General features: G+C 60.0%; 9 protein-coding genes across 9 annotated transcripts in view; 3 read left to right on the forward strand and 6 right to left on the reverse strand.

The window, feature by feature from the left end:
* Nucleotides 1-168: 168 nt before the first annotated feature.
* ACA1_033560 (uncharacterized protein) lies at nt 169-3,388 on the reverse strand (the record flags this gene model as incomplete). Its single annotated transcript, XM_004334173.1, has 6 exons — nt 169-190; nt 226-1,336; nt 1,399-1,867; nt 2,036-2,191; nt 2,296-2,654; nt 2,755-3,388. The coding sequence occupies 6 exons, from the start codon at nt 3,386-3,388 to the stop codon at nt 169-171; spliced, it is 2,751 nt and encodes a 916-aa protein (XP_004334221.1).
* Nucleotides 3,389-3,646: 258 nt separating this feature from the next.
* Nucleotides 3,647-6,033, reverse strand: ACA1_033570 (methionine aminopeptidase, type II, putative; the record flags this gene model as incomplete). The annotated part of the gene is made up of 9 exons (XM_004334174.1): nt 3,647-3,899; nt 4,012-4,124; nt 4,210-4,316; nt 4,417-4,753; nt 4,903-5,095; nt 5,227-5,359; nt 5,476-5,601; nt 5,661-5,750; nt 5,862-6,033. The coding sequence occupies 9 exons, from the start codon at nt 6,031-6,033 to the stop codon at nt 3,647-3,649; spliced, it is 1,524 nt and encodes a 507-aa protein (XP_004334222.1).
* A 131-nt stretch (nt 6,034-6,164) lies between these two features.
* ACA1_033580 (uncharacterized protein) lies at nt 6,165-8,452 on the reverse strand (the record flags this gene model as incomplete). Its single annotated transcript, XM_004334175.1, has 4 exons — nt 6,165-6,952; nt 7,298-7,916; nt 8,027-8,277; nt 8,386-8,452. The coding sequence occupies 4 exons, from the start codon at nt 8,450-8,452 to the stop codon at nt 6,165-6,167; spliced, it is 1,725 nt and encodes a 574-aa protein (XP_004334223.1).
* Nucleotides 8,453-8,669: 217 nt separating this feature from the next.
* Nucleotides 8,670-11,504, reverse strand: ACA1_033590 (Choline/Carnitine oacyltransferase superfamily protein; the record flags this gene model as incomplete). Its single annotated transcript, XM_004334176.1, has 13 exons — nt 8,670-8,755; nt 8,848-8,949; nt 9,014-9,178; nt 9,265-9,462; nt 9,552-9,712; nt 9,788-9,958; nt 10,040-10,170; nt 10,239-10,378; nt 10,454-10,613; nt 10,700-10,836; nt 10,927-11,063; nt 11,138-11,276; nt 11,366-11,504. The coding sequence occupies 13 exons, from the start codon at nt 11,502-11,504 to the stop codon at nt 8,670-8,672; spliced, it is 1,866 nt and encodes a 621-aa protein (XP_004334224.1).
* A 1,168-nt stretch (nt 11,505-12,672) lies between these two features.
* On the forward strand, nt 12,673-17,827 carry ACA1_033600 (uncharacterized protein; the record flags this gene model as incomplete). The annotated part of the gene is made up of 21 exons (XM_004334177.1): nt 12,673-12,733; nt 12,798-12,977; nt 13,039-13,175; nt 13,255-13,323; nt 13,406-13,513; nt 13,590-13,720; nt 14,089-14,186; nt 14,209-14,224; nt 14,284-14,400; nt 14,488-14,593; nt 14,668-14,810; nt 14,877-14,943; nt 15,027-15,130; nt 15,422-15,716; nt 15,780-16,267; nt 16,303-16,555; nt 16,658-16,767; nt 16,837-16,962; nt 17,034-17,147; nt 17,227-17,512; nt 17,654-17,827. 21 exons carry the CDS (start codon nt 12,673-12,675, stop codon nt 17,825-17,827), a joined length of 3,183 nt encoding a protein of 1,060 aa, XP_004334225.1.
* A 195-nt stretch (nt 17,828-18,022) lies between these two features.
* Nucleotides 18,023-21,628, forward strand: ACA1_033610 (sortilin, putative; the record flags this gene model as incomplete). Its single annotated transcript, XM_004334178.1, has 14 exons — nt 18,023-18,142; nt 18,273-18,347; nt 18,438-18,722; nt 18,805-19,041; nt 19,123-19,221; nt 19,302-19,426; nt 19,567-19,697; nt 19,772-20,096; nt 20,166-20,302; nt 20,516-20,684; nt 20,747-20,863; nt 20,958-21,097; nt 21,185-21,334; nt 21,423-21,628. 14 exons carry the CDS (start codon nt 18,023-18,025, stop codon nt 21,626-21,628), a joined length of 2,316 nt encoding a protein of 771 aa, XP_004334226.1.
* A 247-nt stretch (nt 21,629-21,875) lies between these two features.
* Nucleotides 21,876-22,857, reverse strand: ACA1_033620 (uncharacterized protein; the record flags this gene model as incomplete). Its single annotated transcript, XM_004334179.1, has 2 exons — nt 21,876-22,268; nt 22,684-22,857. 2 exons carry the CDS (start codon nt 22,855-22,857, stop codon nt 21,876-21,878), a joined length of 567 nt encoding a protein of 188 aa, XP_004334227.1.
* A 267-nt stretch (nt 22,858-23,124) lies between these two features.
* ACA1_033630 (uncharacterized protein) lies at nt 23,125-24,296 on the reverse strand (the record flags this gene model as incomplete). Its single annotated transcript, XM_004334180.1, has 5 exons — nt 23,125-23,241; nt 23,331-23,410; nt 23,490-23,706; nt 23,737-23,828; nt 23,987-24,296. 5 exons carry the CDS (start codon nt 24,294-24,296, stop codon nt 23,125-23,127), a joined length of 816 nt encoding a protein of 271 aa, XP_004334228.1.
* Nucleotides 24,297-24,488: 192 nt separating this feature from the next.
* Nucleotides 24,489-26,098, forward strand: part of ACA1_033640 (Ser/Thr phosphatase family protein) — a gene marked incomplete at both ends in the record, with an annotated part of 2,253 nt that continues 643 nt past the window's right edge. The window contains 7 exons of the mRNA XM_004334181.1: nt 24,489-24,569; nt 24,687-24,812; nt 24,928-24,983; nt 25,127-25,278; nt 25,358-25,526; nt 25,631-25,779; nt 25,934-26,073. Coding sequence (XP_004334229.1) covers nt 24,489-24,569; nt 24,687-24,812; nt 24,928-24,983; nt 25,127-25,278; nt 25,358-25,526; nt 25,631-25,779; nt 25,934-26,073 — 873 coding nt within the window. The remainder of the gene's footprint in view (nt 24,570-24,686; nt 24,813-24,927; nt 24,984-25,126; nt 25,279-25,357; nt 25,527-25,630; nt 25,780-25,933; nt 26,074-26,098) is intronic.

Genomic DNA, 26,098 nt, shown 5'->3' on the forward strand with positions numbered 1-26,098 from the left:
TGTTTTATTTCTTATTATTTATTATTTATTTTTAAAAATAACGCTTTGGCAAAGCTACTCTGTGCTGGATCGTTTGCAATCGGCCCACAGCCAAAGATGTTGATCTTGTTCACCATTTGTCAGCTTGCTTGCCTTCATAGTGGCTCATGTCTGCCAATCACTCGGCGCTCACGAGTCGGCGAACAGGGTCCTGTCGTCATCATCATCGAATGGCCAGACGACGACAAAGGAGGAGTGGGAGCGGTGGGCGAGGCCGGGGCGGCGTCGTCGTCGATGGCGAGAAGGCTCTGCTGGAGCAGGAAGAACTTGAGCGGCTCGCGCTCGTTGACCTGGTGCCACATCCACGGACAGTTGGGCAGCCGCCGCAGGTCGCGCCGCGGCATGCCCGCGCTGGCCACGTTCTCCAGCGCTGCCATGATCGACTCCTGCAGCGCGCGGCTCTCCGCCATCATCTCGCCCCACAGCGCGTCCCGCTCGCGCTCGTTGAAGAACGCCAGATGCCGCAGCGGCGCATCGTCACCGGCAAGGCGCGGGCTGTCGGGGTCGTACTCGCCGACGATGTCGTTGAGGTCGTCCAGCGATCGACACTCGGCGATGAGCATGAACAGCCGATGCAGCATTGCCGCCCGCAGATCGTCGCTCATCTTCACGATCGGTGGTAGCGCGGCGTCGTCAGAGTCAGGCCCAGGGCTACTACTACTGCTGAGGACGAGGTTGTGGAGAAGGCGCAGGCAGGTGGTGCTGGCCAGCGGGACCAAGTGGATGGTGAGCTTCTCGTCGACGGCCTGCACCAGCCGGCACTGGTCGCTGTCCAGCTCGCGCACGGCGCGCGCCACCTCGGGCCGCACAAGCAGGCACACCAGCTCCTCGACGTTGACCATGGTCGAGATGAGCCGCTTGAGCGCCACCGCCGCCTCGCCCATGTGCCGCCGCTTGCACCGCACGAACCCGTAGAGCCGCGGGCTGGCCAGCAGCGCCACCATGCACGTGGCGTCGGCGTTGGCGATGTGGTACGATAAGTCGAGCCGCTCCAGCACGCGCCGCGCCAAGAGGCCGCCCGGCGCGGCGTCGAGCACGCACTCGACCCACGACTGCCGCAGCCGCACCACCAGCTCCAGGGTCTCGAACGTGGTCAGCGCAGCCACCAGTCGGTCGACCAGCTCGTGGAAGACGGGCGTCAGCCGCACGAGGCTGCTGTCGCAGCAGAGGTTCTCGAGGTCGACAGTGGCGCAGGTGCGCATGAACTCGCACAGCTTGTCGACGATCGGCTTGCTCACCAGGCCTCGGTAGAGCAGGGCCACCATCCTCTCGACGCTGCAGCTTCCCATTCCCTTGGCTGCACTGGCATCATCAGAAAGAGCGAAAGCGAAAGCGAAAGCGAAAGAACGAAGAGCGGACCAGGGTGGAGGGAGTCGAAGGCGTCGTCGGGCGTGAGCCGCTCGATGGCCTTGGCGAAGTGCTTCTGCGGGTTGACAGACTTTGCGGCCCACCGATGGGCGGTGCGTCTGTTGGGCGGCGCCCAGTAGAGAAAGCTGGGCGAAAGGAAACTCTCCTTCCTGCCCGTCATACCGGCCGCACAGTGGGTCTGCTCCACGGTGGAGTTCGATGCCGAAGCCGAGCCCTGAGCTGCGGCCTCGGCCGACCTCTTGGCCACGAGGAAGCGGTCGAACTGCTTCTCGACCGGCGTCGGCCTCCTTCTGATGGCGTGCGGGTGAATGTTTGTGGTATCGCGGCCCCGCTGCCCTTGTTGGCCGCCGGTGCCGTTCTGGCGCCAGAGCCAGCTGCAGTTGAAGTGGCCCAGCGAGTACGCGTGCTGCTTGACTAGCTGCTCCAGCCGCTCCCCGATCGCCTCCTGACTCTTCCACCCCTGGTCGTTCAATCACACGCACCCGCACGCAGGAACACACACAACACCACACACAACACGACACACGACACACGACACACACACACACACACACACACACACACACCAAAACCTCACAGTAAGCAGTCAAATCGAGACGACTGAATGGTGATGGCGGGTTGGGCGTACTTCGAACTCGAACTGGCAGTCCTTGAGGTACTGCACGTCCTGGAAGTTGGCCGTCGCCAGGATGCCCACCAGCCGCTTCTTGATCGCCGCGTGCAGCTCGGCCGACTGCGTGGGCACCATGCCCTCGTGGTACGCGATCTGGCTCACCATGTCCACCTGTCCTCGTCGTCGCCATTGTGTCATGGACCAGTGAGGCGATCAAATCACCACCATTCTCCATTCGTAGTAGAGGGGGTGTATATGTGTGGTGGGCGTGGTACGTCGGCCTTGGGAACGAGTCGCTTGAGGGTGTCGATGAGCCAGTCCTCGCACCACCGATGCTTGAGCGCCAGCACCACGCCGATGTCCTTCACGCCGGCCCCGCGGCTCAGCCCGCCGTTGGCCAGCAGCTCGCCGCACTCGGCCACGATCCCGCCCGGCAGCGATCGGCTCAGCGCCAGCTGGCCGATGACGGCAAAGTCGCCGCGCGAGGCCTTGGCGCCCTTGAGCAGGTGGAGGCACTTGGCGATGAAGCTCATCGGCATCTCGAGGATGACGTCGAGCAGCGCCGGCGACTTGCACACGTCGAGCACCGTCTGCAGGCTCTTGATCGACGGCAGCCGCACCTTCTTTTCTTTGTCTACTCACCCCCCCCCCCAAAGAAAACAAACCACATCAACCAAAGTTGAACCAGTCGAAGAAGTAAAATGAGGCGTAGAGTGCAAGATGGAGAGTAGTACCAGAAGAACGGAAGAGAGAGTGCCACATGCCGGAGGCCTCGTCGACGTGGAAGAAGTCCTGCAGGGCCTGGAGCAGGCGCCGCTTGGTGGCCGGGCACCCACGCACGCTGCGCCACAGGCGCTTGTTGCGGCTCAGCGCGGCCCACTGGTCGATGGTGGCCGTCCGGGCGCGCGCCAGGATGCTGTCGCGCATGTGCGGCTCCCAGAGGCCCTCGCCTCGCCTGCGCTTCTGCTTCTCCCTCTTGACCAGAGCCGTCAGTCGTGCCTCGTCTTCATCTTCATCTTCATCCGCTACTTTCTTCTCCTCCACCACTTTCTCCTTCATCATCGTCTTCTCCCTCTTCTTTTCCTCTGGTCGCTCCACCTTCTTCATGTTAACAATGGGCTCAACTGGGTGGACGGTGATGATTGCGTCGAAGGATGTGGTGATGGTGCCGCCTCGCTCGAGGACTGAGGAGCCGATGCGGGCGCACGTGGTGGAGAGGGTGCGCATCTTGGCCACGCCAGCGACGCCCATGAAGAGGAAGATGCGCTCCCAGATCTCGGTCGGCACCTGCCCGAACTCGGGCACCACCGCCCTCTTCGCTGTAGAAGGTCCCACCGTGATGAAGCTCGAGGGCGACGATGCCATCATCTCTCTCAATCAGCAGCGGTACTCTATCAAGCTTGTGGTGCGGCGCCTGAGCTAGTTGCACTTCATTATTACCTATTCTAGTGCTGATCAGCACCAGCTTACCTTTTCTGATGTTGAGCATCAACAAACATGGTAGCTGTGCTCCGTAACTGGGCCAGGGCAACGAGGAGGACCGGAGATGATGATCATGTTGTGGTGAGCAGGAGTGGAGGGTCAGGAGTCATGTAGCGGGAGGTAGGAGAGGGTCAGGGGTGTGGTCTAGTAGTCCTCGCCGCGGGAGAGGACCTCCTTGCAGGTGGGCCGCAGCACGATGGTGTGCTCGTATTGGGCCACGTAGGAGCCCTTGACGTCGCACAGCGGCGGGTAGGCGTCGACGAGGCCCACGTCGCACAGGTTCTTGAGGGCGAGCGCGTAGGCCTTCTCGCCCGAGCGATCGAGCCAGCGCTTGCAGAAGGCCAGCGTCGAGTAGTTCTTCGTGATGTTGGCCAGCAGCGCCTTCGACTTCTGGCTCCTGTCGTGTTCCCAGCGGCAGGCCGTTGTGATTAACAAATTGTTCTGTGTGTGTGCGTGTGTCGTGTGTGTGTGTGTGTGTGTCGTGTGTGTGTGTGATGTTGGGTGTGTACCTGAGGGGCACGTGAGCAGCGTGGGCGTTCTTCATGTAGTGCGAGCACTCGAGGTCCTCGTTCACGTAGCCCTTGCCCGTCGAGCCGAAGGTCTCGATCGCGTAGAACTCACCCTGTTGACACCACCCCATCATCATCACCACAACAATCACAACCATCAGCAAATGTGAGTGAGACTCGCAAAAAGGAAGGGCGCACCTCCTCCATCTTGGTGGCCTCGCCGCCCTTGACGATCGGCACGGACTTGCCGGCGTGAATGACGTAGGGCGCAATCGAGTGGCCGTTGAGGTTGCGCACGCTCTTGACTGTCAACATATTATTAAACATTAGCACCGCTCGCATCACGTGGGAGCGCAGCCCTGTTTGGTCAGGGCTGGCATGGTGTGGGGTGGTCAGGGCGCGTACTCTGGTAGACCTTGCCGTCGAGCTCGATCTCCCCGGCCTCCATGACCTCCTGCACGGCTGCGCCCACGTCGCACAGTCGCACGTCGGCGCCCGCGGCCTTGATGCCGGCCTCTGTGGCGTCCTTGACGGTCTGGAGGAGCGGGTCGAACTTGGGGTTGAACGCCACCGTGAAGGCGCAGTCGATGATGCGCCCGTTGATGTGCGTGCCAAAGTCGATCTTCATCACGTCGTCGTAGCCCAGCACCGTGAAATCGCCATTGTTGGGCGTGTAGTGAGCCGCCACGTAGTTGAGCGAGCAACCGGTCGGGAAGGCGATGCCCGCCTGCAGACCGTTTTCCTGCAAATGTCCGGCGGTGTCACTACTTCTCTTCTTGCGTTGTGTGTCGTGTCGTTGGTCGTGTCGTTGGTCGTGTCGTATGTGTCGTGTGTCGTGTGTGTCGTGTGTGTCGTGTGTGTCGTGTGTGTCGTGTGTGTCGTGGTGGATACCTTGACGAGCTTGCGGTTCATGTTCTCGAGCTGTTCGCAGATGTCAATCAACCGCGCACCGGGCTTGATGATGCCCTCGGCGTATTGCCGCACCTGCCGATGCACCTCGGCGGCAAGCCGCGCCTCTCGGTACACGTCCGTCGTGAGCCTGTCCAACTCGCGCTTCTCGGCCGACGTCGTACGCCACGTGTTGCTATTCATCATGCAACAACCACGACACGACACACACACACACACACACACACACACAGCGTCCACCAGTCAGTTAATGCTCAGCGCAGGAGAAGAGCTATGGCCAACGAGAACGAAGAGCAGGCGGCGTACAAGTCCTGGTGATAGTCCATGATCTCACCGGTGGGGTAGTCGCCGTTGGGGAAGAGCGTGACGACAGGCTTGGAGGGCGGCGAGGTCTGGCCGTAGGGGTAGTCCGCGCCCCAGTCGCCAAGCACTCGGATGTCTGCACACCACACACACACACACACACACACACACGGGCCACAATTCCAGGATTACAACACCATCTCACTTAATGTATAAAACTGAAGCCCTTCGAAGGGGTGGAGGTGTATGTACGGTTGGGGTTGCTGGTGCCCTTCTTCTGCTGCTTCTTAGGCTGACCGCCCTGCTGCTGCTGCTGCACTGCGCCTCCGGCACCACCGGCCTTGCTCTTCTTCTTCTTCTTCTTTTTCGCTCCTCCCGCTACAAACAAGGATCAATCACACAACGAATGCGAAAGAAGGGGTACCGGGCAGAGGTACCTCCCGCCGCGGGGGCAGCATCTTCAGACGCAGCGGAGGCTGCAGGTGCCTCCTCGCCTCCATCCTCACCTTCCTCCTCTTCTTCCCCGGCTGTACATAATGGTGGAGAGATGAAATGACGAGTAAATCGCAAATGGAGACAAAAAAGAGACGAAAACAAGCCGATTTTTAAGACGTGGGCAAGCAAAAGCAGGTACGTACGAGCGTTGGCACCACCGCCGGCAGCGGCCTTCTTTTTCTTCCTCCTGTTGCGCTTCTTCTTGGCCGCTGATTCGGCCGCGCCACCAGCATCACCGTTGGCTACGGCTTCCTCCGTCTTCTTAGGCTCCTCCGCCACTGGCACAGCCACTGTGGGTTCTTCTGTAGTGGACATCTCTCTCGATCGAATTTTGTGGTGAAGATGATGCAAATGGGGTGCCTGCTTCAAATTCTGGGGCGCTACAAGAGAAGGAAAGAAATGAGAAAGAAAAAACATTACACAAAATTACGTTCCGCGTGCTGCGCTCACAGCACCTGTGAATTTACATAGCAGTTGCTATCAAAATTGATAGCCCGCTCCATCGCAGCGGTGGCTTTCTGGCGTCGCATGCCGACAACGACTCCGAAGATGATCACCACAACTACGCCCACGATGGCGAGCGGGACGGCCACAGCCACGCCGATCACCATCGCACTGTTGTCGCCGCTACCGCCTTTGCCGTCGTCGCGGTTGAGCAGGGTGCCCATCCCGATGGCCGGGTCGTAGGCCAGCGTGTCGTTGTAGTACGGGAAGGCCAGCTCGAGCATGAAGCCCGCGCGTACTCCGCTGGCGGCAGGCCGCAGTCTGATGGCGTGGGCGATTGGTCGCAGGTGGGCGGCGGTGTCGCCGTCGACCAGCGCAAGGTCGAACACTTCCACTCTGGCCACCACGCGGCCCGATGGGCGGTTGAGAGTGAGGTAGTAGGTGGTCACGTTGCGCCGTGGTGTGTGGTTCCTCCGCTCCGGCGCCCAGCGGGTGTCGAACCCCGCCTCAGTGGCTGCCGCGCCACCGGCCCCAGAGGCGAACACGCTGTCGAGGCTGTAACGCATGGTCACTCGCTGTGGTCCACGCAGGAGCTCGGCTATGTTCTCCAGGCGGATGGACCACTTGACGGTGCTGGCCCCGACCTCGTAGGCCAGGCCAGCAAAGTCCTCAGCCGTGCGGTTCTGGTGGAAGGTGAACGACTGGCTGACGGAGGTGATGTCGTCGACCTGTCCGGTGAAGGTGTAGGTCGTCAACTCATCCGAAGATTGTGTCGTTGTTCGTCTCAGCCCTGTCAGCCGCACACACACACACACACCACACGTACCATTGATGAGTGTTGCTCTGCCACCACTTCAAATGTTGGATGGTAAGGAACCCACCAATCAAAGACGAAGAGAAGAAGTAGCTATCGCCCACCGATATGTCTGCAAACTCGATGGCAAGACTGACTGTCCCTGCAGCTGCTCCCGACTCTGCATTGCATCCGCCGCCGAGCTAAAGTTAGCTTTAACAACATGCTACAGCCACTCTCATTTTACGGAGACGGACCTGCTTGGACGGAAGCCGACATCTCGATGGCGACGGCGTCCTCTTGGAAGTTGGCAGTGGTGTTGGCGAGGGAGGTGAAAGACACGGGGGACGGTGTCGGAGACCGGGTCGTGGCGGACGTCAAGGCAGAAGGTGTCGGAGAGGGAGTTGCCGTGCCCGACGTCGAAACAGTGGGTGAAGGAGTTGTAGAGATGGTAGGTGAGGCAGTGGTCGAGATAGTAGGAGAGGGAGTAGCGGAGATGGTAGGCGAAGGAGTGAGCGATATGGTGGGCGAGGGAGAACGCGATATGGTGGGCGAAGGTGTGGTAGAGATGGTGGGCGAGGGAGTGTGCGATATGGTGGGTGAAGGTGTGGTCGAGATGGTAGGCGAAGGAGTGAGCGATATGGTGGGCGAAGGTGTTGTAGAAATGGTGGGCGAGGGAGTGGTCGAGATAGGTGGCGAGGGAGTAGTAGAGATGGTGGGTGAAGGAGTGGTCGAGATGGTAGGCGAAGGAGTGAGCGATATGGTGGGCGAGGGAGAACGCGATATGGTGGGCGAAGGTGTGGTGGATATGGTGGGCGAGGGAGTGAGCGATATGGTGGGCGAAGGAGTGGTCGAGATGGTAGGCGAAGGAGTGAGCGATATGGTGGGCGAGGAAGTAGTGGAGATGGTAGGCGTTGGAGTGGTCGAGATGGTGGGCGAGGGAGTAGTGGTAGGCGAGGGACTGCGGAGGTTAGGGGACGTGCAGCTGATTTCGGTGATGGTGATATTCGCCGGGTCGGGCGAGTCCCACAAGTACCCAAACAAATGGCTCGACCCGGCCGGGATGCCCACTGGACCCTGGTAGTAGTCCTCGGTCAGATAGTCCGGCAAGTTGCAGGTGGGTGCCGAGTCGGTTTCCAGCTCCCATATAAACTGACCGCCCGCCTCCGAGTTGACGAAGACATCGGGGAACTGCAGCACAGCTTGCAGAACTTGTTGCGAACCGGCCACGAGTACGCCCTTATATTCCACCAGCGCCGGCCCGTCCGACACTTTCGTCTGAGATAACGTCAGGGTGCAGGGTGGTGTCCCGAAAGTTTGGCCTGTGTCTGGTTCGGGTACGGCAGGGAGGAATATCAAAAATAAAAAATCAATAATAAAACAACAACTACAAGAAGGAGGGGTGCAGCGTAGCGGGGGGGGGAGGGTACTTCTTCCACAGGAGGACAGAGGACTGTAGGCTGAGAGGAGGAAGAAGAGGAGGAAAGGGGTGAACATTTGGGCTGTGTACAGGGAGCAGCGCCGCTGCGGCGCAATGAGCAGGAGAGAGTTAGTCATGTGAGCTTGTGATGTGGCTTGGGTCGTCGTCGTTGTGGTTGAGGTTGGGTCACCTTGCCGAAGAAGATCGTGATGTGACACTAGTTAGGACAAAAAAGGAGCTTTTTCCCTTTCTCGGTGGTAGGACTGTTTCTTGTCTATGCGATGGCCATCAAACCTACAGCTTGGCCTGGCCGGCATCGGCAAAGAGGGCGCCCATCTCCACGAGCGTGTTGTGCAGCGTCTCGCGCATCCGGGCCGAGTCTGCTCGGTGCACATGCCACAGCCCGCGGGACGCACAAGCGGGTCAGACCCGCGTACGAGGAGGTGAGCAGTCTGATGATAGATAGCGGTACCGGTTGTGGGGCACGAGCGAAGGGAGGTGATGGTGAACTGCAGCATGTCGTTGCGCGTGCCGTAGCAGACGCCGTAGCCGTCCGCCGCGACTGGCCCGAAGCCTGCATAGCGTCAGACGTGCGTGAGGCATTATTGCGTGCAGGCATCATCACAAGCAAGGCTTACCGCTGATGTAAAGCTTGCCGGGCATGTTGCTGGTGGACAGGCGGAAGGTGGAGCTCTCCGCGTAGGCCCTGTCCTTGAACAGCTCAGGCATGCCCAGGCTCTTTTCCTCCTCGTCCTCCATCGCCACCAGCTTCAGTCCGAGCAGGTGCCTGTCAACCCCGCGGGCTGTTGCGCAGGAAAAGCGCACGTAGCAGTTTTGTTAGTGTGTGCGGTGTGCAGTGTTTGCTAGGTTTGATGAATGTATGTCGCACCATTAGTGGCGTCGGCCATGAGAGCCTTGGAGTGGTGCTCGATGGCCTTGCGTAGAAGGTCGATCCGCTTCTGCTTGGGCGCCGAAGCGTCGGTCATGGCCTTGGTCCACTCGACCGACTCGGCGCAGAACGAACGCACGGTCTCTGTACGCCCGTGGTAGAACTGCCTCGTCTGGCCAGTCTCGTACGTGGCCGTCCCTGCGGCAGTTTTGTCGCGTCAGCCACCTTACTCTGCTCGGCATTTCGGGAATGTTTCTACGCCCAGGCGCGGTTGCGAGGGAGCGTACCGGTGTGGTAGAGCTTGTAGTAGGCCAGCTGGAGGGCCATCTGCACGTACGAGTCCGGGCTGAGCTTGGCCTTCTCCTTGATCCAGTCGGCACCGTAGGTGCGGAAATGGAGCAGCCGGAAGTCCACATCCTGGCCCACCTTGCCGTAGCTCTCCACCGCCCTGCAACCCAGGTGTGAGCAAAAGAAATTAAAGAAATTAAAGAAATTAAAAATAATGTGAAAGAAAGTGCCGCACTCTTCCTGGGCGGTGCGCAGAGAGGGCGAGAGCGTCCACTGCAGCTTGGTGGGCGCGCGCAGGTCGGACGCCACAGACTGCTCCTCGGACGGCAGCGACGACTCCTGCGCCCTGCGAAGGTAGCGCAGCATGTGGTCCGTCATTGCGCCAGCGGTCGGCGCATCGATGGGCCTGTGTAGCGGCACCCCACAGGAGAGAGCGAGGTGAGACCCGTGCATAAATATGATTTTTGTTGCCGATCGGATCACGCACGTGTGCTCTCCGTTGAGTCCGCCGCGGCCGTTCTTGAACACGATGTACTGCACGATCTTGTCGTACCACCTATTCTCGCCGTTGCCGACGAGGCACAGATGCCCGGCCGTGTCCACGTCACGCGGGCTCTCCTATCATGTGATTGGGGTGAGCAGCTACAGGTCCCAAAAGAAGTGGTGAGTGACGTCATGGGTAGTACCTCGTCAAGGCACAGCACGAAGAGGGCCTTGTCAATGACGTCGAGGTTGCGTGCGTTGGTGGCCGAGATGGAAACCAACTCCTGGCGGGCCTTGGCCCACTTGTCCCTGTCTTCGCCGGTCAGGATACCCACGCCGAGCCCTGTGCGCCCATCAATGGCATCACACTTTAGCTCTGGCGCATCTCAGTGCGACTGGGGCCTAGCATGGGTCGTACCGTCGTTGGACTCTTGGCTGGCCTGCAAGATCCGCTCGATCTGTGCCTGCAGCTCCTTCACGGTGAGCGCGCGGTTGGATGCCTTGTCGAGAACATCGAGCACGTAGAACTGCTTGTTGCTCAGTACGAGGACGTAGGGCTCCGGCTCGAAAGTGGCAATCTATAGGGGCGCATCGTGAGACACAGGACAGGAAAAGAGAGCGTGCGACTGGTTCTGACGTGCGAGGAGGGAAAGAGTCGCATTACGTAGTCCTCGCCCTGCTGTGGGTAGCGAGCGGTGGTGAAGAGCTTCGAGTACTGGCTCATGTCCAACGGCACCGTGCCCCGCATCATCTCCGCAGGCACGCCTTGCTTGTCAAGCACAGCCTTGAAGTCCAGCACGCCTGTTTACATCCCACAAACAACAAACAACATAGCAGTCGGCTCAGTGAAGCGAGCATGGCAGCCAGAAGAGCAGTGTAGCGCATACTCACCCTTGATGCAAAGGGACGCCACAAGGGACTGCGAGACGTCGGGGCGTTCGGGTCCCTGCACCTTCTCGTCGAAGAGGAAGTAGTACGACACGTTCACCGGCGTAGGGCACCGCCAGATGTTGTACGCGTACTTGAGCCTTTTGGGGCACAGAGAAGAGGGACATCGCGGTGAGGGACAACGATCGATGCTAGCGTGCATAACATCACGTACCACCACTCCTCAAGCCAGTTACGCTTTTGTTGCGAGCGCGCCACGAGCTTGCTTTGCAGACGCTGGCCGCGACCGCCAGCGGCCTTGAACTCCTCGGCCAGCGCACGCGTGCGCTTCATCTCCTCCGGCGAGAAGATGCCTGCGCACCACAGCGCCGAGCCGCAACCAAAGGGAATGGAGTGAGACCACAATCGAGTCGAGTGCGCGTGTAGGGGAAGGAAGGCGCACCCAGCATCTCAAAGGGCTGCAGTGAGCGAAGGTACTTGGCCAGCGTCTCCTCAAGAGGCGGCACGGGCAGCGAGGGCAGTTTGTCCTGGTACGCGTAGGTCGGTGCCGCTGTCGTGGTGCATAGTGGTACGAACAACATGAGATGAGCACTCTCTTTTGAGGTCACGAGATTGTGAGAGCACAACGCCTGATTGATAATGAAAAAAAAGAGGGGACATACGAGGTGGGGTGGTCCTGGTGGCGGTGGCGCGACATTCAGCCGGCAGCAGCGCCCTCGCGCCAGTCACCGCCGTCGTCGATTTGTGCGCCAGCCTCTGCAAATTGGCACCTCGCGTGCTTCTCATTTATCGTTTGCTGTCTCTGCTCCAGTCTGCTTGCGCTGTTGGTGTTGGTTTGGTTCCCCCATCCTCCCAAAAAGGTGGTATTGGATAAAATTTTCCGCTTTTCGAAACGTTTTCCAAACTTTAATCGAAACAGCGGAACCTGAGCTGTTTCGCGCCATTTTTTTGATTTCCGGCAAATCATTCAGCTCGCAACAGAATGGAGAAGGACCCGGAGGAAGATGAGGAATTGGACGAGCGCATGGGGAGCACGAGGGGACAATGGCACTACAGCAGCAACCGGCGAGGAGAGGACGAAATCCTTACGGGCAGCAGACCGTGGTGGGCCGGGCTCGAGGAGCGGCTGCCCCTCGACGTGGACAGCCTGTCGTCTGGAGAGCGCCGCTGGCTCGACCACCTCTACGCCGCTGCCACATGCGCACTCTACTCCTGCCCCTCCTCAGCCGCAGGCTCGGTCTCACCCTCCTCCCCGCTCTTCTCGCCCTCGCTCCCTGCCTCAGCCGACTCCTCCTCTCCCGCGGCAGCGCTCGAGTTGGCTCCGCGCCTGTGCCAGGCTCTCCTCCATGCTCTACGCCAGCTGCGGTACGTACACCTACTGCTCATCATCACACCAGCTCACTTGCCATGGTGGACAACCGTCAAAACAGATCGGAGACGTGCGATGTAGAGGAACAGGAGCCGTTCTGGTGTGCCATGAACCTGCCGCCCATCAGTCTTGCCGATTTACTGAGGGCGTCGCGGGCGAGTGTGAGCGACGGCGATCATCGGATGGCCACAAGCACCAGTACGACCATGACCACGACCACGAGTACAGCGCGGACCAGCAGGCGCCTTATAACGGCGCCGCCGGCGGGCTTTGTCGGCTGTGACCTGGGCGCCTTCTTTCGTTCCGAAGTGGAACCCTCCCCGGCAAGCCGGTCGTCCCCTCCGCCCGACCTGTTCGCCCTACCGCGCGATAGTGTCCAAATGACGGCGTCATCGCCCATTCGCCAGGTGCCATTCATCCTCATGGCTCGGCTCAAGTCAGGTACTAGCACTCTTCGCTTCGGCCAGTGCCCTTGCGGGCACACGACTCACGCGAGTCCTCTCAGGCAATGCTTCTGTGCGCCGAGAGACCGATCTGCGCAAGGGGGTCGGTTTGTACCTGGAGGACAGAAGCGGTTGCCTGGCCTGCGAGATGCTAGAGCCGGACCCATCCGCCGTTGGCCAAATTATTCTGATCTCCAGCGCCAACTTCATCCCCACCCACACGCCACCGTCGTCGCCTGACGGTGCACTTCCCTTAGCAGTATGAATGACGCGTCAATGACTGATATGTTTATGTTGGCCCAGAGTTGCCCGGCTATCTGGAGATCAGTCAGTGGGTTCCGCTGCTCGACCCTAGTAATCCACAAGCGAGTCCGGCGTCGATTCAAGCACTCGGTGAGCGCTACAAGCCTCTGGTCCCGCGACACGTCGCCCTGAGAGCGGTACTGCCCTATGAGTCGTGAACTGCTGGCCCTGATGCTTAGCCAATGCTGGTGCTGGCCATTTTCACACTACTCGTAGGGGCTCACAAAAGAGCTGTTCGACCACGAGTCGGGAGAGCCTTCGGCAAAGAGGAAGAAGAAGGAGCAGGTACGCGGGCACCACCTTCAACTCCTTGAGGGAACTGACGACGTCGGCCTGTCGATCTCATGTTCTTACGCTCCGAGGGCAGGTGAGCATCGTTGGCAAGGTGACCGCCCTCAGCCCTGTCAAGTGGACGCACGACAAACCGCAGTTCCTGCTCCAGCTCAACCTAACCTACAAGCGCAAGTCCATTGCTGTACCGCCACACCCTGTTGTTCCCCTCCCACGAAGCTGCTTTCGTCTTACCGCTGGGATGGACGATCGCCCCACAGGGCGCGACACGAGAGGTCTCTGTTCTGGTGCTGTTCGGCGAGCGGGAGTGCGCGCGTTGGTACCCCTGTCTGGTGATGGACAAGAACTACCTGATCACGCGCCTTCGCCCGGCCAAACTGTTTGAACAATCGTACGACATCCAATCCACCAACCACTCCCCGCACATGTACTCTAGAGCTCATAATCTCCACCAGAGAAGTGTTTGCTGCCACGGCTGCCACCTCGCTTCATCTCTTTGGTGCGTACCATTGACCCTACGATGACACTCCCACAACACCACTCATCGTAATACTACAACTTTGACACGACCACGGGTGATAGAGGGCTCAGTCGCGCCGTCTCAAGTCCTCAACCAATCCCGCGAGACCTCGCTACTACTCTTTGACCACCCTACGCCCTGGGGTACGCCCAGAGTCTTACCTCCAGAGTGCCAGGCTCCGAACGGCCGGTTTCTTAAGGCTTGAGCCAACCCAACGTTGATTGTCGAATCGTTTGCAGACAGTTCGGTCCCCAGCTCGCCCGCTTCGCCGTCGCCGTCGCAATCGCCGTCGCGATCCCCATCACCTTCACCCAATCCAAGCTCTGCTGCTGCCGCGGTCTCGGGACTCTCCCTAGTGGACTTGGTCCACAGGAGGTACGATCCCCACTTGGGGTAGTTGTGGGAGTGAGTGCTCATGAGCGCCCCGCACGCAGGCTGGTGAACTACGAGGGCCGAATCACCGGCTACCTGGGACACGGTGTTTTCGAGCTGGATGACCGACTCGACCGCAAGCTGTTTCTTTCTCACTACCACACGCCACACCTCGATAGGTTCGTTTCACACACACACACACCACACACACACACACACACACACACGACACACACGTGGTGATGACGCCGCACCTGCACTTGCAGAGTCCTTCGAATCGGCAACCTGGTGCGACTGTACAACGTGCACTTGATCGTGCGGCCATGGCATCCCGTTCCCTACTCATCAGACGACTTCAGCGGCCTAGTCGAGGTAATGCGTGTGTTGTTGTTGTGGTGCGGCGCGGTACGCATCGTGGTCACAAACCGACGGGCCATCACTATCAGGGGTTCGGGTGTTGCAGCTACAGCCGGGTGAGCGTGGTACAGTTCGGATCGGACTGCCAACCGCCTCCGCCGCTGTTCTCCGCCCGAAAGCGCGGTTCGCTGGAGACCTACCTTCGCCGCTATCCCCTCTCCGCGGCGCCCTGGTATGTGCAGCTGCTCATCCAAAACATGCGCTCTCTCTTACACGTTGGCTTGTAACTTGTACCCAGGATACTCCACGTGTACCCCAGCCTCGTCCAGCGATGGCACTCGGACCGCCGCATTCTCTTTGCTGGCGTACACCCGCCTTTGCGCCGCACAGCTGTTGTTAGCGAGCATGATCTCTGACTTTTGGCTGTCATCGGGCTTGCTAAGCACAGGAGGACTTGGGTCTGCTCCACACTCTGTGCCGGGTGGCCCGCCTGCAGCAGACCAACATCCACCTGTGGAACGAATTCACCAACCACCGGGCCTGTTGCATCACGTACGTTGTGCCAGCTGCGCGAACGCCACCTCACCTCAATTCGGGGGCTCACGAGACTCATCATTTCTCGCCGTCGCGTGCGGCCAGACGCCCTATTCTGGGCCTGCCCGAGGTACCCACGCTCAAGGAGTTCCTGGTGGCGGCCGCCACGCTGAAGCGACCACCCGGCACCAGCCTCCACGCACCCTGTAACCATCCACCTCACGACTCCTCCCCTGTAAGCGCTGATTAACAGCCGGCTGGACTGACCGATGACCGACCACGCGTATGGTGCACAGTTGTGGTATGTAGTAGCGAGCTGCCGCGGCCCGTGGTGCTGGTGGGCAAGCTCACGGGCGCGACGGAGCTCTCGGACGACACCGGCCGTGTGAGCGTGGAGATCATCGGCCTGGACGCTGGCATGCTGGACGCCTACGTGTGCCTACCCGCGTTCAGGCTCGCGTTCGACCCGGCCGCGGGCCTGTGCGTGGTGGCGGCCATACGGGACGTGGTGGTCCACTCGCCCCTCGCCGCGCTCGAGCAGCAGCAGGCCATCCCGCCGGCCCAGGAGATCAAGAAAGAGGCCGCGCACGGCTTTGTAGTCATGGTACACCACCACGGAGTCTGCGCAGCGTCGCTGGCTGACCCCTTGTGACGTCACCTTTGGCAGGTGCTCGACAGACTGGTCCACAAGCCCAACACCGGCTTGAGTCTGCAGTCGCTCTGCGTCGAGGCCGTCCATCTGCCTACCCCCACTTCAGCGGCGCTGGGCGGAGAAGGGCTGCGGCCTCCCGTGATCACGCTGGAGCTGCCCGCGCCCCGGCTGACCCGCTACTACGCGGCGCTCCGGCCGGGTGGGGTGTACGGCCTGAACGGGGTGAGCGCCGTCGATGGCAGTCGGGGCGAGCGCCACCGATTGCACCCGGCCGGCCGCATCGAGAGCGTGCAGCTGGTGTCGGCCGACAACGGGCGGCCGTTGCTGTGCTGCTCTGAGGACCAGCTGCCCGCGGCACCCAGCATCGTAGCCTCCCGGCGGGCCGTCACGCTGCACGACGCCGCGCTCGCCGAGGCCCTGCCCCGACTGCTCAACCCGACCAACGACCTCCAAACGTACCAACGCCGCCCGGCCTGGCCCGAGTGTATCGTGAGGAATGCAAGGTATGTGGAAGCTGACGTGTCACGTTGGCCGTCAGGGTGCACGAGCTGCTGGAGGTGGAGTACAAGCAAACGGGCGGACCGTACGGCGCGGTCCAGCCTGCGCTGCGCGACGAACGGGCCGTGGTGTCGTTCGCCTGCATCGTGGTGAGCGTGCTGCAGGCCACCCCAGAGAGCCTGGCCCAGCGCCGGGTGGTGTGCGCCGACCACCTGCACGCCCCGCCGGCCGACACGATCACCGTCTCGGCCGACTGCTACGTCATGCCCCGCTCTCTCCTCCCCGGGGTCCGCGTACGTCTCCTCCGGAGCGACCATCATCGATAGTGGTCGCTCATTCTTGACATTCTTGATGACTGCGACGACCAGGCCGTGTTCAGGAATGTGCAGCGGCAGGTTAGCCCCGGATTCGAGGTGCGCTGCCAGCTGCAGGCCACGTCGTCCGTGCGCGTCTTGTCGTTGCCCACCGTGTCGGCCGTACTGAACGCTGCCGCCTTGCCCATCGAGTACGTGCCGTGTGCCATGTGTCGTGTGTGTCGTGAGTGTCGTGTGTCGACGTCTGACGTTCGACAAAGGAGAGCCTACGACCACGTTGCAGACGCCTGCCTCTATGACCTGCAGTGCCGGCCGTGTCTGCGGCTGTCGCTCCTGCGCCTTCGCTGCACCGTCACCGCGTTCATACTCGTCACGTTCTCTCTCGGGTATGCGCCGCCTCGCCCTCTTTTGTCGGCGCACCACACCTACACACGTCTTTCTGCTCTGTGTGGCCTAGGCCCGGTCGCGAGCTTCGGGCCGAGGCCGAGGCCTCGATCGACGATGGCACTGGCGAGGCCAAGCTGCTGTTGTCCGGCCCACTGGCAGCCGAATTGCTGGGCCTGTCCATCGAGTACTCTCTCTCCCAACCCCGCCACTTGCACAGAACGAGACTGATGGCGTGATCGCACGCACCGACGCACACGACACAGGGACACGGAGGTGTTGAAGCGAGGGCTACAACGGCACGGGATTTTCAAACACGGTCAAGCCGAGGAGGGGGGACGCAACGCCGGGCGATGGCGCGCCGTCTCGCCTCCGCCCCACGTGCTGCCGAGGCCATTGCTTCCTCCTTCCGACGACGCCGGCGTCGCCGGACCGAACCTCGCCTCTGCTCCGCCACTCACACCGGCCCACGAACTGCTCCTCAAAGAGAAGATGCGGCTGGTGACCCGCCCCTCCCAGCGCTTCCTCATCACCTGCGGCGTCAAGCTGCCGGTACGTTTCTTCATCACCATCTGCATCATCACCATCACCATCACAGTCTTCATCATCTTCATCTCAGTGTCATCTCAGTATATCGTCATTGTCAGAGGGTCAACGACTGATGTTGGTTGGTTGGTGGTTGGTTGGGTGCAGAGCCGACAACAGCACAACGAGCGGGGGCGGTGGCACGACCCGCGGCGGCAGAAGCCAGTCGACGCCAAGGACGCCGGGGGCAAGGGGCTCAAGCAGCACACCCACGCGCCGCCCAGGCTCTGGCTCGAGGCCAACTCGGTCGTGCGCGCCAGTCCCAGCCAACTGGTGATGTAATTGAGATTTCCTCATTCTTATCTATGGACATAGCTTGATACAAAGGTTGGCGGCCGACCCAAATGGGGTACCTAAAGGTTGAGGGCAGGTGGAGCGTTCGGTGAGAGTCCAAGGAAGGCCAAGAGAGAAAAAAAAAGAAAAGAACTAAGGGAAAGAGATATTGATGTTTCTTGGCACAGCACAAGTCACGCGAAGATGAGGCGAAGCTTCTTGGCGCTGTGCACAGCTTCCATGCTGCTGCTGCTCACCGCTTTTGGTACAAGCGTGGCCTTGGGCGAGAGTTGTAATCGTGCCGGCTCCGCTCGCGTCGTGGAGGTGAGGAACAAAGCCATTTCAATTTCGGCACCTTCTTCTTTTTGTGCTAGAATGGCATCATGATGATCATGAGTGCGAGGGAATGACCTGACACCACTCATTGTTCTTCAACATGTTGCCGTGATTGCAGACCGAGATTGATGGCCCCGTCGAGGTGATTGAGTGGATCAGAAAGCCAGACGGCAGCCTAAACCTCAAAACCCAGGTTCGATCCTCGCGTATCCTCTCCATCTCCTTCAAGGCTCACCATACCTCCCACACTTGTGTGTAAACGTTGTACGCTGGGCTCGAACAGGCGGTGTTCGTGATCACGTCTGCGGGCAGCCTCTACCGCAGCGGCGATGAGGGCCAGAGCTGGTCGCAGCAGACCAGAGTGGGTCCCGTGAAGGCCGTGTCCCGCACCAACAACACAGACATGCAGTGGTTCTACAACCCCGTGACGGGCAGGGCATGGACGACCGACAACCAGGGCCTCACCTACACGGCCGTGGCGCCCGACCGCCAGTTCGTCTTCCTGCAGGCCCACCCGACCCTCGCCAGCACCGCCCTCGCCATCATCTCAGATAATAGCGTCAAGAACGTACGGCGGTGTGCGTGTGCGGTGGTGCGTGTGCGGTGGTGCGTCGCGAAGAAACGGCTCTCACCTGGTGGCGATGCGTTAGTTGTACGTGACGACGGACTTCGGAGCGACCTGGCACAAGAAGCACGACCACGTGGAGCAAGCCGAGTGGGGTTCGGCCGGGCAGGACGGCGTCCCCGAGGGCAACATCATCGCCCTCGTGCGCGCTGGCAGTTCACTCTCGTTCGTGCGCAGCAAGGACTACTTCGCCACCACCGACTACACCCTCACCAATGCAGTAGTCTTCCTCTTCCACAAGAAGGTGGTCTTCATCGTCCGCGTACGTTCTTCCCCCGTCCCGCTTACCCACCGCTAGCGCGTCGACGTTGGCGTTGACTGATCACCGCGCTTGGCTATGCAGACGAGCTCGCGCCGGGGGTTGGAGCTCTGGTCGAGCGTGGACGGCGGCCAAGTGTACTCCCGCGCCCTGTTCCCCAACTCGGACCAGATTGTCGAGAAGGTGGCGTCTCGCTCCTCCTCTCAAGAGCCAAGCCAATCTATTTACTCACGGGCGTTGTGGTGGTGCCGCGGCGGCCACAGAGGTACACAATCTTGGACTTGGACGAGGGCGAGGCCTTTGTCAACGTGGATTTGGATGACAACACCAACTACGGTACCACCTTCGGCTCTGATCGCTTCGACCGCGAGTTTTCCGAAGTCCTCCGGTATACCTCTACCTCGTTCCCCTCACCCGTGCTGTGTGTCCTGGGTGTCGTGAGTGTCGTGGGTGACGTGGGTAACGTGGGTGTCGTGCCAGCGGTGCATGCGTTCGCTGAAGCTATCACCCCTTTTCGCTCTTCACCAGGTACAACAAGAGGGACCCCAGTGGAAGGGTTGACTTCCGTCGCGTGTTCGGCCTGGAGGGCATCTACGTCGCCAACCGCTTCAACGCCTCGGACGCCAAGTTCGCGCAGACCGTCCTCACCTTCAACAAGGGTTCAACCTTAGTCCCTCCCATTACCCTCTTCCCCCCCCCCAATCGACTCACTAACGGGGTAACGCGTGTGCAGGCGCTGATTGGAAGCTGTTGCCTGCGCCGGCCAAGGACCTCGATGGAAAGACCATCGCTGCGGGGAGCCTGCTGCACCTGCTGGGCAGGACCGACTCGTCGAAGCACAACCAGCTCTACTCCAACGAGAAAGCCATTGGGCTCGTCATCGCCAACGGCCAGGTGGGTCCGTACCTGCGCAGCTCGGATAAGATCGGCACCTATCTGTCGCGCGACGCCGGCCAGTCGTGGATCCAGATCGGGTGGGGCTCGCACACCTTCGAGATCGCCAACCACGGCGCCATCACCCTCTTCGCCGAGGACTCCAAGCCCATCACTGATCTCAAGTGCGCTTCTTCGTTCTTCTTCGTTCTTCGATCACTCGCTGACTTTAGCTGCATTCGCTTGCGGTGAAGGTACTCGTGGACCCAGGGCGCGTCGAGCGCTCAGTGCTCGTTCACGTCGAGGCCCATGACGCTCACCGACATCGCCACCGAGCCCGACAACACGGCCCGCACCTTCATCATGTACGGCACGCGCGACGCCAAGGCACGTTCCTCCCCCCGCCCTCGCCCCCACCCTCGCGGCCCCAGCTTCGCATTTCATGTGTCCCACAGCCTGGCTCACGCCTTTTTAATGAGTGCAGGGTGTGCTGGTCCACGTCGACTTCAACAGGGCCGTCCGTGCCTGTACGCATTTACCCCACTCTGCGGCTGTCGTGCGCGCGCCAACGCCGAGACTGACACACGAGTGTGTGTCGACACAGGCGCGGCGAGCGATTTCGAGAACTGGAGCCCGCTGGGCGACAAGTGCCTGCTGGGCGAGCAGTTCACCTACCAGCGCAGGAAGCAGGACAGCGTGTGCGTCGTGAGCGATGACCACCAGCCCTCGCACAAGGTCCAAACCTGCCCCTGCGTCGAGGAGGACTACGAATGGTACCACAGCACACACACGACACACACACACACCTCTTACCCAACTGCTTTCATGACTACAGCGACTTCTGCTACGAGCCCGTGGGGGCGAGGCCTAAGGTGTGCAAGAAGGTGTGCGACGAGTTCGACCCGACGAAGGAACCCCTTGAGTGCATTGACACCTGGTTCCAGACCAAGGGGTGCGTACCATCCCATCATTCCCGCTCGTGCGAACCCGCACCGCATCTGACCTGCGCCATGTGGTGGTCGTGGTGGTCGTGGTGCCGCTTCTAGATATCGCTTGGTTCCGGGCAACAAGTGCGACAGGGAAAGCGATGTCGCCAAGGCGCTCGAACCGACCGAGCACACCTGCAGCTCCGTCCCCGATTCAGGCTCACGCCCGGGCGGCCCCAGCGAGCTGAGCGGCGGTGCCAGTACGTACACCCGACCATGCATCGCCGCTAGCTGCGCTACGTACTTACCGCGCGCGTGTGTGCGGCGTGTCCCCATGTGCGTTCCAGTGTTTGGCATCGTGCTGGTGGTGCTGTTCATCCTCGGCGGCGGCCTTGTGGTGGCGGCCGTCATCCTCTCCATGATCAACCCGCAGTTCCGCGAGATGGCCGCCCGCATCGTCCCGCAGCGGTACCAGCAGTTCGGCGGCGCCTCCCGAGGTACTCTTCAGCACGCTTCGCACACACCGCACACATTGAGAGGGACACCGCGTGTGGTCTCACGGTGCCACTGCTGTATGGTGCACAGGGGACGAGGGTCGTCCGCGCGCGAGCGGTGCCGGGTACGCCAAGGTGGGCGGGTCGGGTTCGCTGCTCGACCAGGATGATAACAGCCTGGAGGGGGAAGAGGAGCCCGCGCCGTTCACTCCCTTCCCCTCGTCCTCCTCTTCGTCTTCTCGCCCGACCACCACCGGTGGTGACGATGAGGACGATGACTTCAACCCGAGGGTGTAAGTTCTCTTTTACACACCCCGTCCTCTTCATCTCTCGTTTGCCAGGCGAAGCTTTTGTGTGCAAATTGGGGTGACCAGCAAAGAAAGAGTTTTGTCCTGTTTCCCACGCCCCACCTCTAACAGGTACTGTTAGTTGATCTCTTTGTTGGTTCACCATCAGGCAGGAAACCACAGCGCGCGAGGTTGGAGAGCCCAAAAGATCTTGTTGGCTGGGACAATACGATCGAGGCTTGTTTTCGCGTTGGTAGTTAATAATCTGAACTATCAGAACTATCGGAACTATCAGAATCAGACATTATGATACGTCCTCTGGCAGGAGCAGCAGCGGGGGCAGCGGCAGAAGGACCAACACCGAAGGGGAACTTGACGCTGGCCTGTGTCTTCAGCGCCTGCATGTCCTTGTTGAGCTCGTCGATTTCGCTCCGTTGCCGCTTCAGCATGGTCTGCTGCTCCTCGACCAAGCGCGAGAGCCTTTGCACTGTGTCCTGCTGACGCTGGAGTATGGCGCGGAGGGGCCACACGGCGCACTTGTCCTCGTGGTCTTGCATGTGCCCACGTGCAGAGGTGAACTCGCATCCAACGTCGGCAGCGCGGCACGCCACCACCTTGGCCACACACTCGACGGCCTCGTGGTGCTTCTTCTTGGCTGGTGCCAGAGGCAAATAGCACACACTTAGGGTGCTTGAGTATAGCATGCTTGAAGAAAAGCCAGTAGCTCACAGGCAAGGGGATGTGAGTGCCTGAACTATTCTGTTTTACTTTTAAACACCAGAAACAGTTGGGTACTGAACTCAGTTCAGACTGAACTCAGTAAAAAAGTGTGGTTTGGTGGTGCTATGGTATCACAAGGAGGTCCTGATGATACCAGTTATGATGGGCATGGTATCATACCATTGATGCAGGCAGGCTATGATTGCACCAGTGGTGGAATGGAGAGAAAGAGCATTATGGGGTTTGTGGCATGTGTGAGTGTGTTGTCACATGTGTGGGGTGGGGTCAGGTTGAAGAGGAGGATGAGCCCTGCATGCACTCTGCTGATTCATGAGGAGTAAGCACAATGCTGTTATAGGGAGGGTCCAGGGCATGGAAGTAGCCCAGATAGATAAGCTTGCTGAAGAAGCCAAGGGTGTGCACATTCTTGTTTGCCCAGCCACAGTTGTCAACCAGTGTGAACAGTGCAATGACAAGGGTGAGCAACACCATGGCAAGAGGCACGACGGTGAGAGGCATGCGTGCAGGGCAAGAGAGATGAAGCAGAGATGAAGAAGAGCTAGGGATCTCTCCACTTCTGGTGTGTGCTGCTTGTTGTTGCGCCTCTTGCCATCATTCCTTACGCCTCTCATTCGCCTGGCGAAGCTTGTGTGCGAATAGGGGTAACAGGCGAACAAACAAAGAGTGTTGCTTGGCTCCCCAAAGCCCATTGCGTAGAGGGGTACAAGGGCACCCACCACCAGCTTTGATAGTGATGAAGGAAAAACTGTAATATATTAAAAGAACTTAAAGGAGAGGTCGGAGGGCCTCGAAGTTGAGGGACACCTTCTTGTCCTCGTCGATGGCGTAGGCCAGCACGGGTGTGCGCCACAGGTACTCCACTGTGAGAATCTTGTCCTTGCCCTGCGCATTACACCCCCCCCCAAGCAGACAAAACGGCGCGTTAGGGAAAATGGCGTGGCCGACACAGGACGGCATGGGCGGTGGTGTACCGGTGCGGGGTCGCCGAAGGCCTTGTTCATGCACCCGTTGGGCTTGAGCGTGTACCCGAATGCCCGCAGACCCTTCCCTCCTGACCCCAATCACCCCATTAGTATCGTGTGCGGTCGTGCGCGTGCGCGTGCGGTCGTGCGTGCGTGTTTTGTGCGAACCTTGTTCGGAGAGCATGATGCGAAGGGTGGTAGTGACGTCGTACACGCGGTTCTCGAGGCCGTAGGAGGCCTTGACGATGTCGGCGCAGAAGAGCTTCACCTCCTCCGGCGGGCTGCTCTTGCCCGTCGTCTTCGTGTACAGGTGGTCCATCGTCAACGTCATCTGCGCGCGGCCCATCGCCACCACCATCGTCACCATCATCGCCACCACCCGCTTCTGTCGCACAAATAGGCAAAGGCGGCGCACCTTGATGTCTTCCGGCTTGGTGAGGAGCTTGGGCGTGCCCACCACCTCGAACGAGAACAGCAGCTGCTTGTCCTCTCCCGGAGCAGGGTCACCTAAAGCCATTTAATTTATTAATATGAGTATAAACTCTTACGATTTATGAATAAGTATTTTGATTTTATAATTATTTGCCCAAAAACATAGAATTTGTCAATAGGAGTTGAAATTATAATTTATAATAGAAGGAGTTTAAAAACATAAAAGAAAGTACCGAAGAGGGCGTTCATGCAGCCGTTGGGCCGGAGGGTGGTGTATCCGAAGGCGTCGAGGGTGAGGCCGCCCTTGTTGAAGATGAGCTGCTGGAGAGTGGCCGTGACGTCGATCAGCTTGGTGCCCGCCCCGTACGAGGCCCGCACCACCCGCATGTAGGGACCCGACGGCACCGCAGTGGCGGTGGGCGGACGGGCCGCAGCCGTGGTGGCGCCCGATGGCCCGAAAGCCGGCTGCCCGCCCTCATAGCGCTGTGACGGGGGTGGCGCTGCGCCGTAGCGTCCCGAGTCGTACTGCTCCTCGAACGACATGTGATGCTGTTTAGTTTGGGTTTGGGTATTGTTGGTATGCAGTTTAACTGGCCTGTTTGTGCGAACGGCTGTTGCGTTTTCGGCAGACCGAAAGCCCGAAACCAAACGTTTGGTGAAATCCAAATGTGTTACACATTTCTCTCTACTTTTCTTGCATTTTCTTGATCGCCAAGCTTCGGGACAACAGCAAGAATGGAAGCGACGGCACCAGAGGCGGGCAGCGGGGCGAAACAGGCCGACGTTTTCATATGGCACTTCAACGACGTCTACGAGGTAACCTACATTTTTTAATTATCCTTTTGACGGCAAACAACTAATCTAATTATTTCTTGTTATTCAATATTAATAATTACTATTATTATATGTCCGCAGGTGGGAGAGCGTGCACAGGAGCCGGTGGGCGGGGCGGCCCGCTTTGCGACGGCCCTGCGGGCGCAGGCGGCGAGCAAGCCGCTGGTCCTGTTCTCGGGCGACGTCTTCAACCCCTCCCTCATGTCCACCGTCACCAAGGGCAAGGTACGCCAGCACCGCTTCTTTTCATGTCGTTGCATGCACGCCCCCCCCAACATGATCTGACTCTCTTTTTTCTGAATGTGTGCGATCGTGTGTGTCGTGCGTGTCGTGCCATCAGCACATGGTGCCCATTCTCAACGAGCTCGGCGTCCACTGCTCGGTGTTCGGCAATCAGTACGCTCTCACTTTCCTTCAGTTAACCTCTTTGTGCACGTGCGTGTGCGATAGTGCGCGTGTGTGTGCAGTGATGCGTGTGCGTGTGCGTGTGCGGTGGTGCGTGTGCGGCCTGGTGGCTCATGGGTGGGTCGTGTGTACAGCGACTTTGACTTTGGCGTGGACACACTCGTGAAGTACTCCAACCAGTGCAAGTTCCCGTGGCTGATGAGCAACGTCAACCTGTCTGCCACCCACCAGCCGCTCGCCTCCGGCCTCAAGACTCACCTCATGGAGTGGAACGGCGTCAAGATCGGTGCCGGCCCCCACCACACACGACCAACGACACGACCAACGACACGACACGGGGACTGATCGGTTGAGCGCGCGAGCAGGGCTGGTGGGGCTGGTGGAGGAGGACTGGCTGCAGACCATCGTCAACCTGCCCCCGGTGGAGTTCCTCGACTTTGTGCTCGAGGGCCGACGGCTGGCCAGCGAGCTGCGCGCGCAGGGCGCCCAGCTCGTCGTCGCCCTGACCCACATGCGCATGCCCAACGCCGAAAAGTACCGCGCCACACACATGACACACACACACACGACACACACACACACACACACAGCCGCCACGAGCTGATTGGTTGCTTTTGGTGATAATTGATCAATCACAGGCTCGCGCAAGAGGTCAAGGAGATCGACCTGGTGCTCAACGGCCACGACCACTTCTACGAGGTGCGCAAGGCCGACGAGACCGGCACGTGGATCATCAACTCGGGCACGGACTTCCGTAATGCCACCGTCGTCCGCATTTTCCTCTCTGGTACGCACCGCGCCCCCCACTCCACGCATCAGCCCGCCCAGAACACGCCGCGTGTTTTGGTCTGCCCTCGCTCACGCACTACCGCACACGCTTTGCCACACGCACACACACACGTACCACGCACACGCACACCTCGGGCGTGTTGGGTCTGCAGATGGACACCCGCCTCGGTTCGAGTTGGAGCGCGTGGACATTACGAAGCGATTCGAGGAGGACGCCGCGGTGAAGAAGATCGTGCAGGAGTACTCCGAGGAGCTGGAGACCCGGCTCCAGAAGGTCATCGGCTGGGCCGGCGTCACCCTCGATGCCCGGTACCACT

Source organism: Acanthamoeba castellanii (genome assembly GCF_000313135.1).
Source record: "Acanthamoeba castellanii str. Neff unplaced genomic scaffold scf7180000084559, whole genome shotgun sequence".
NCBI classification, from domain to species: Eukaryota; Discosea; order Longamoebia; family Acanthamoebidae; genus Acanthamoeba; species Acanthamoeba castellanii.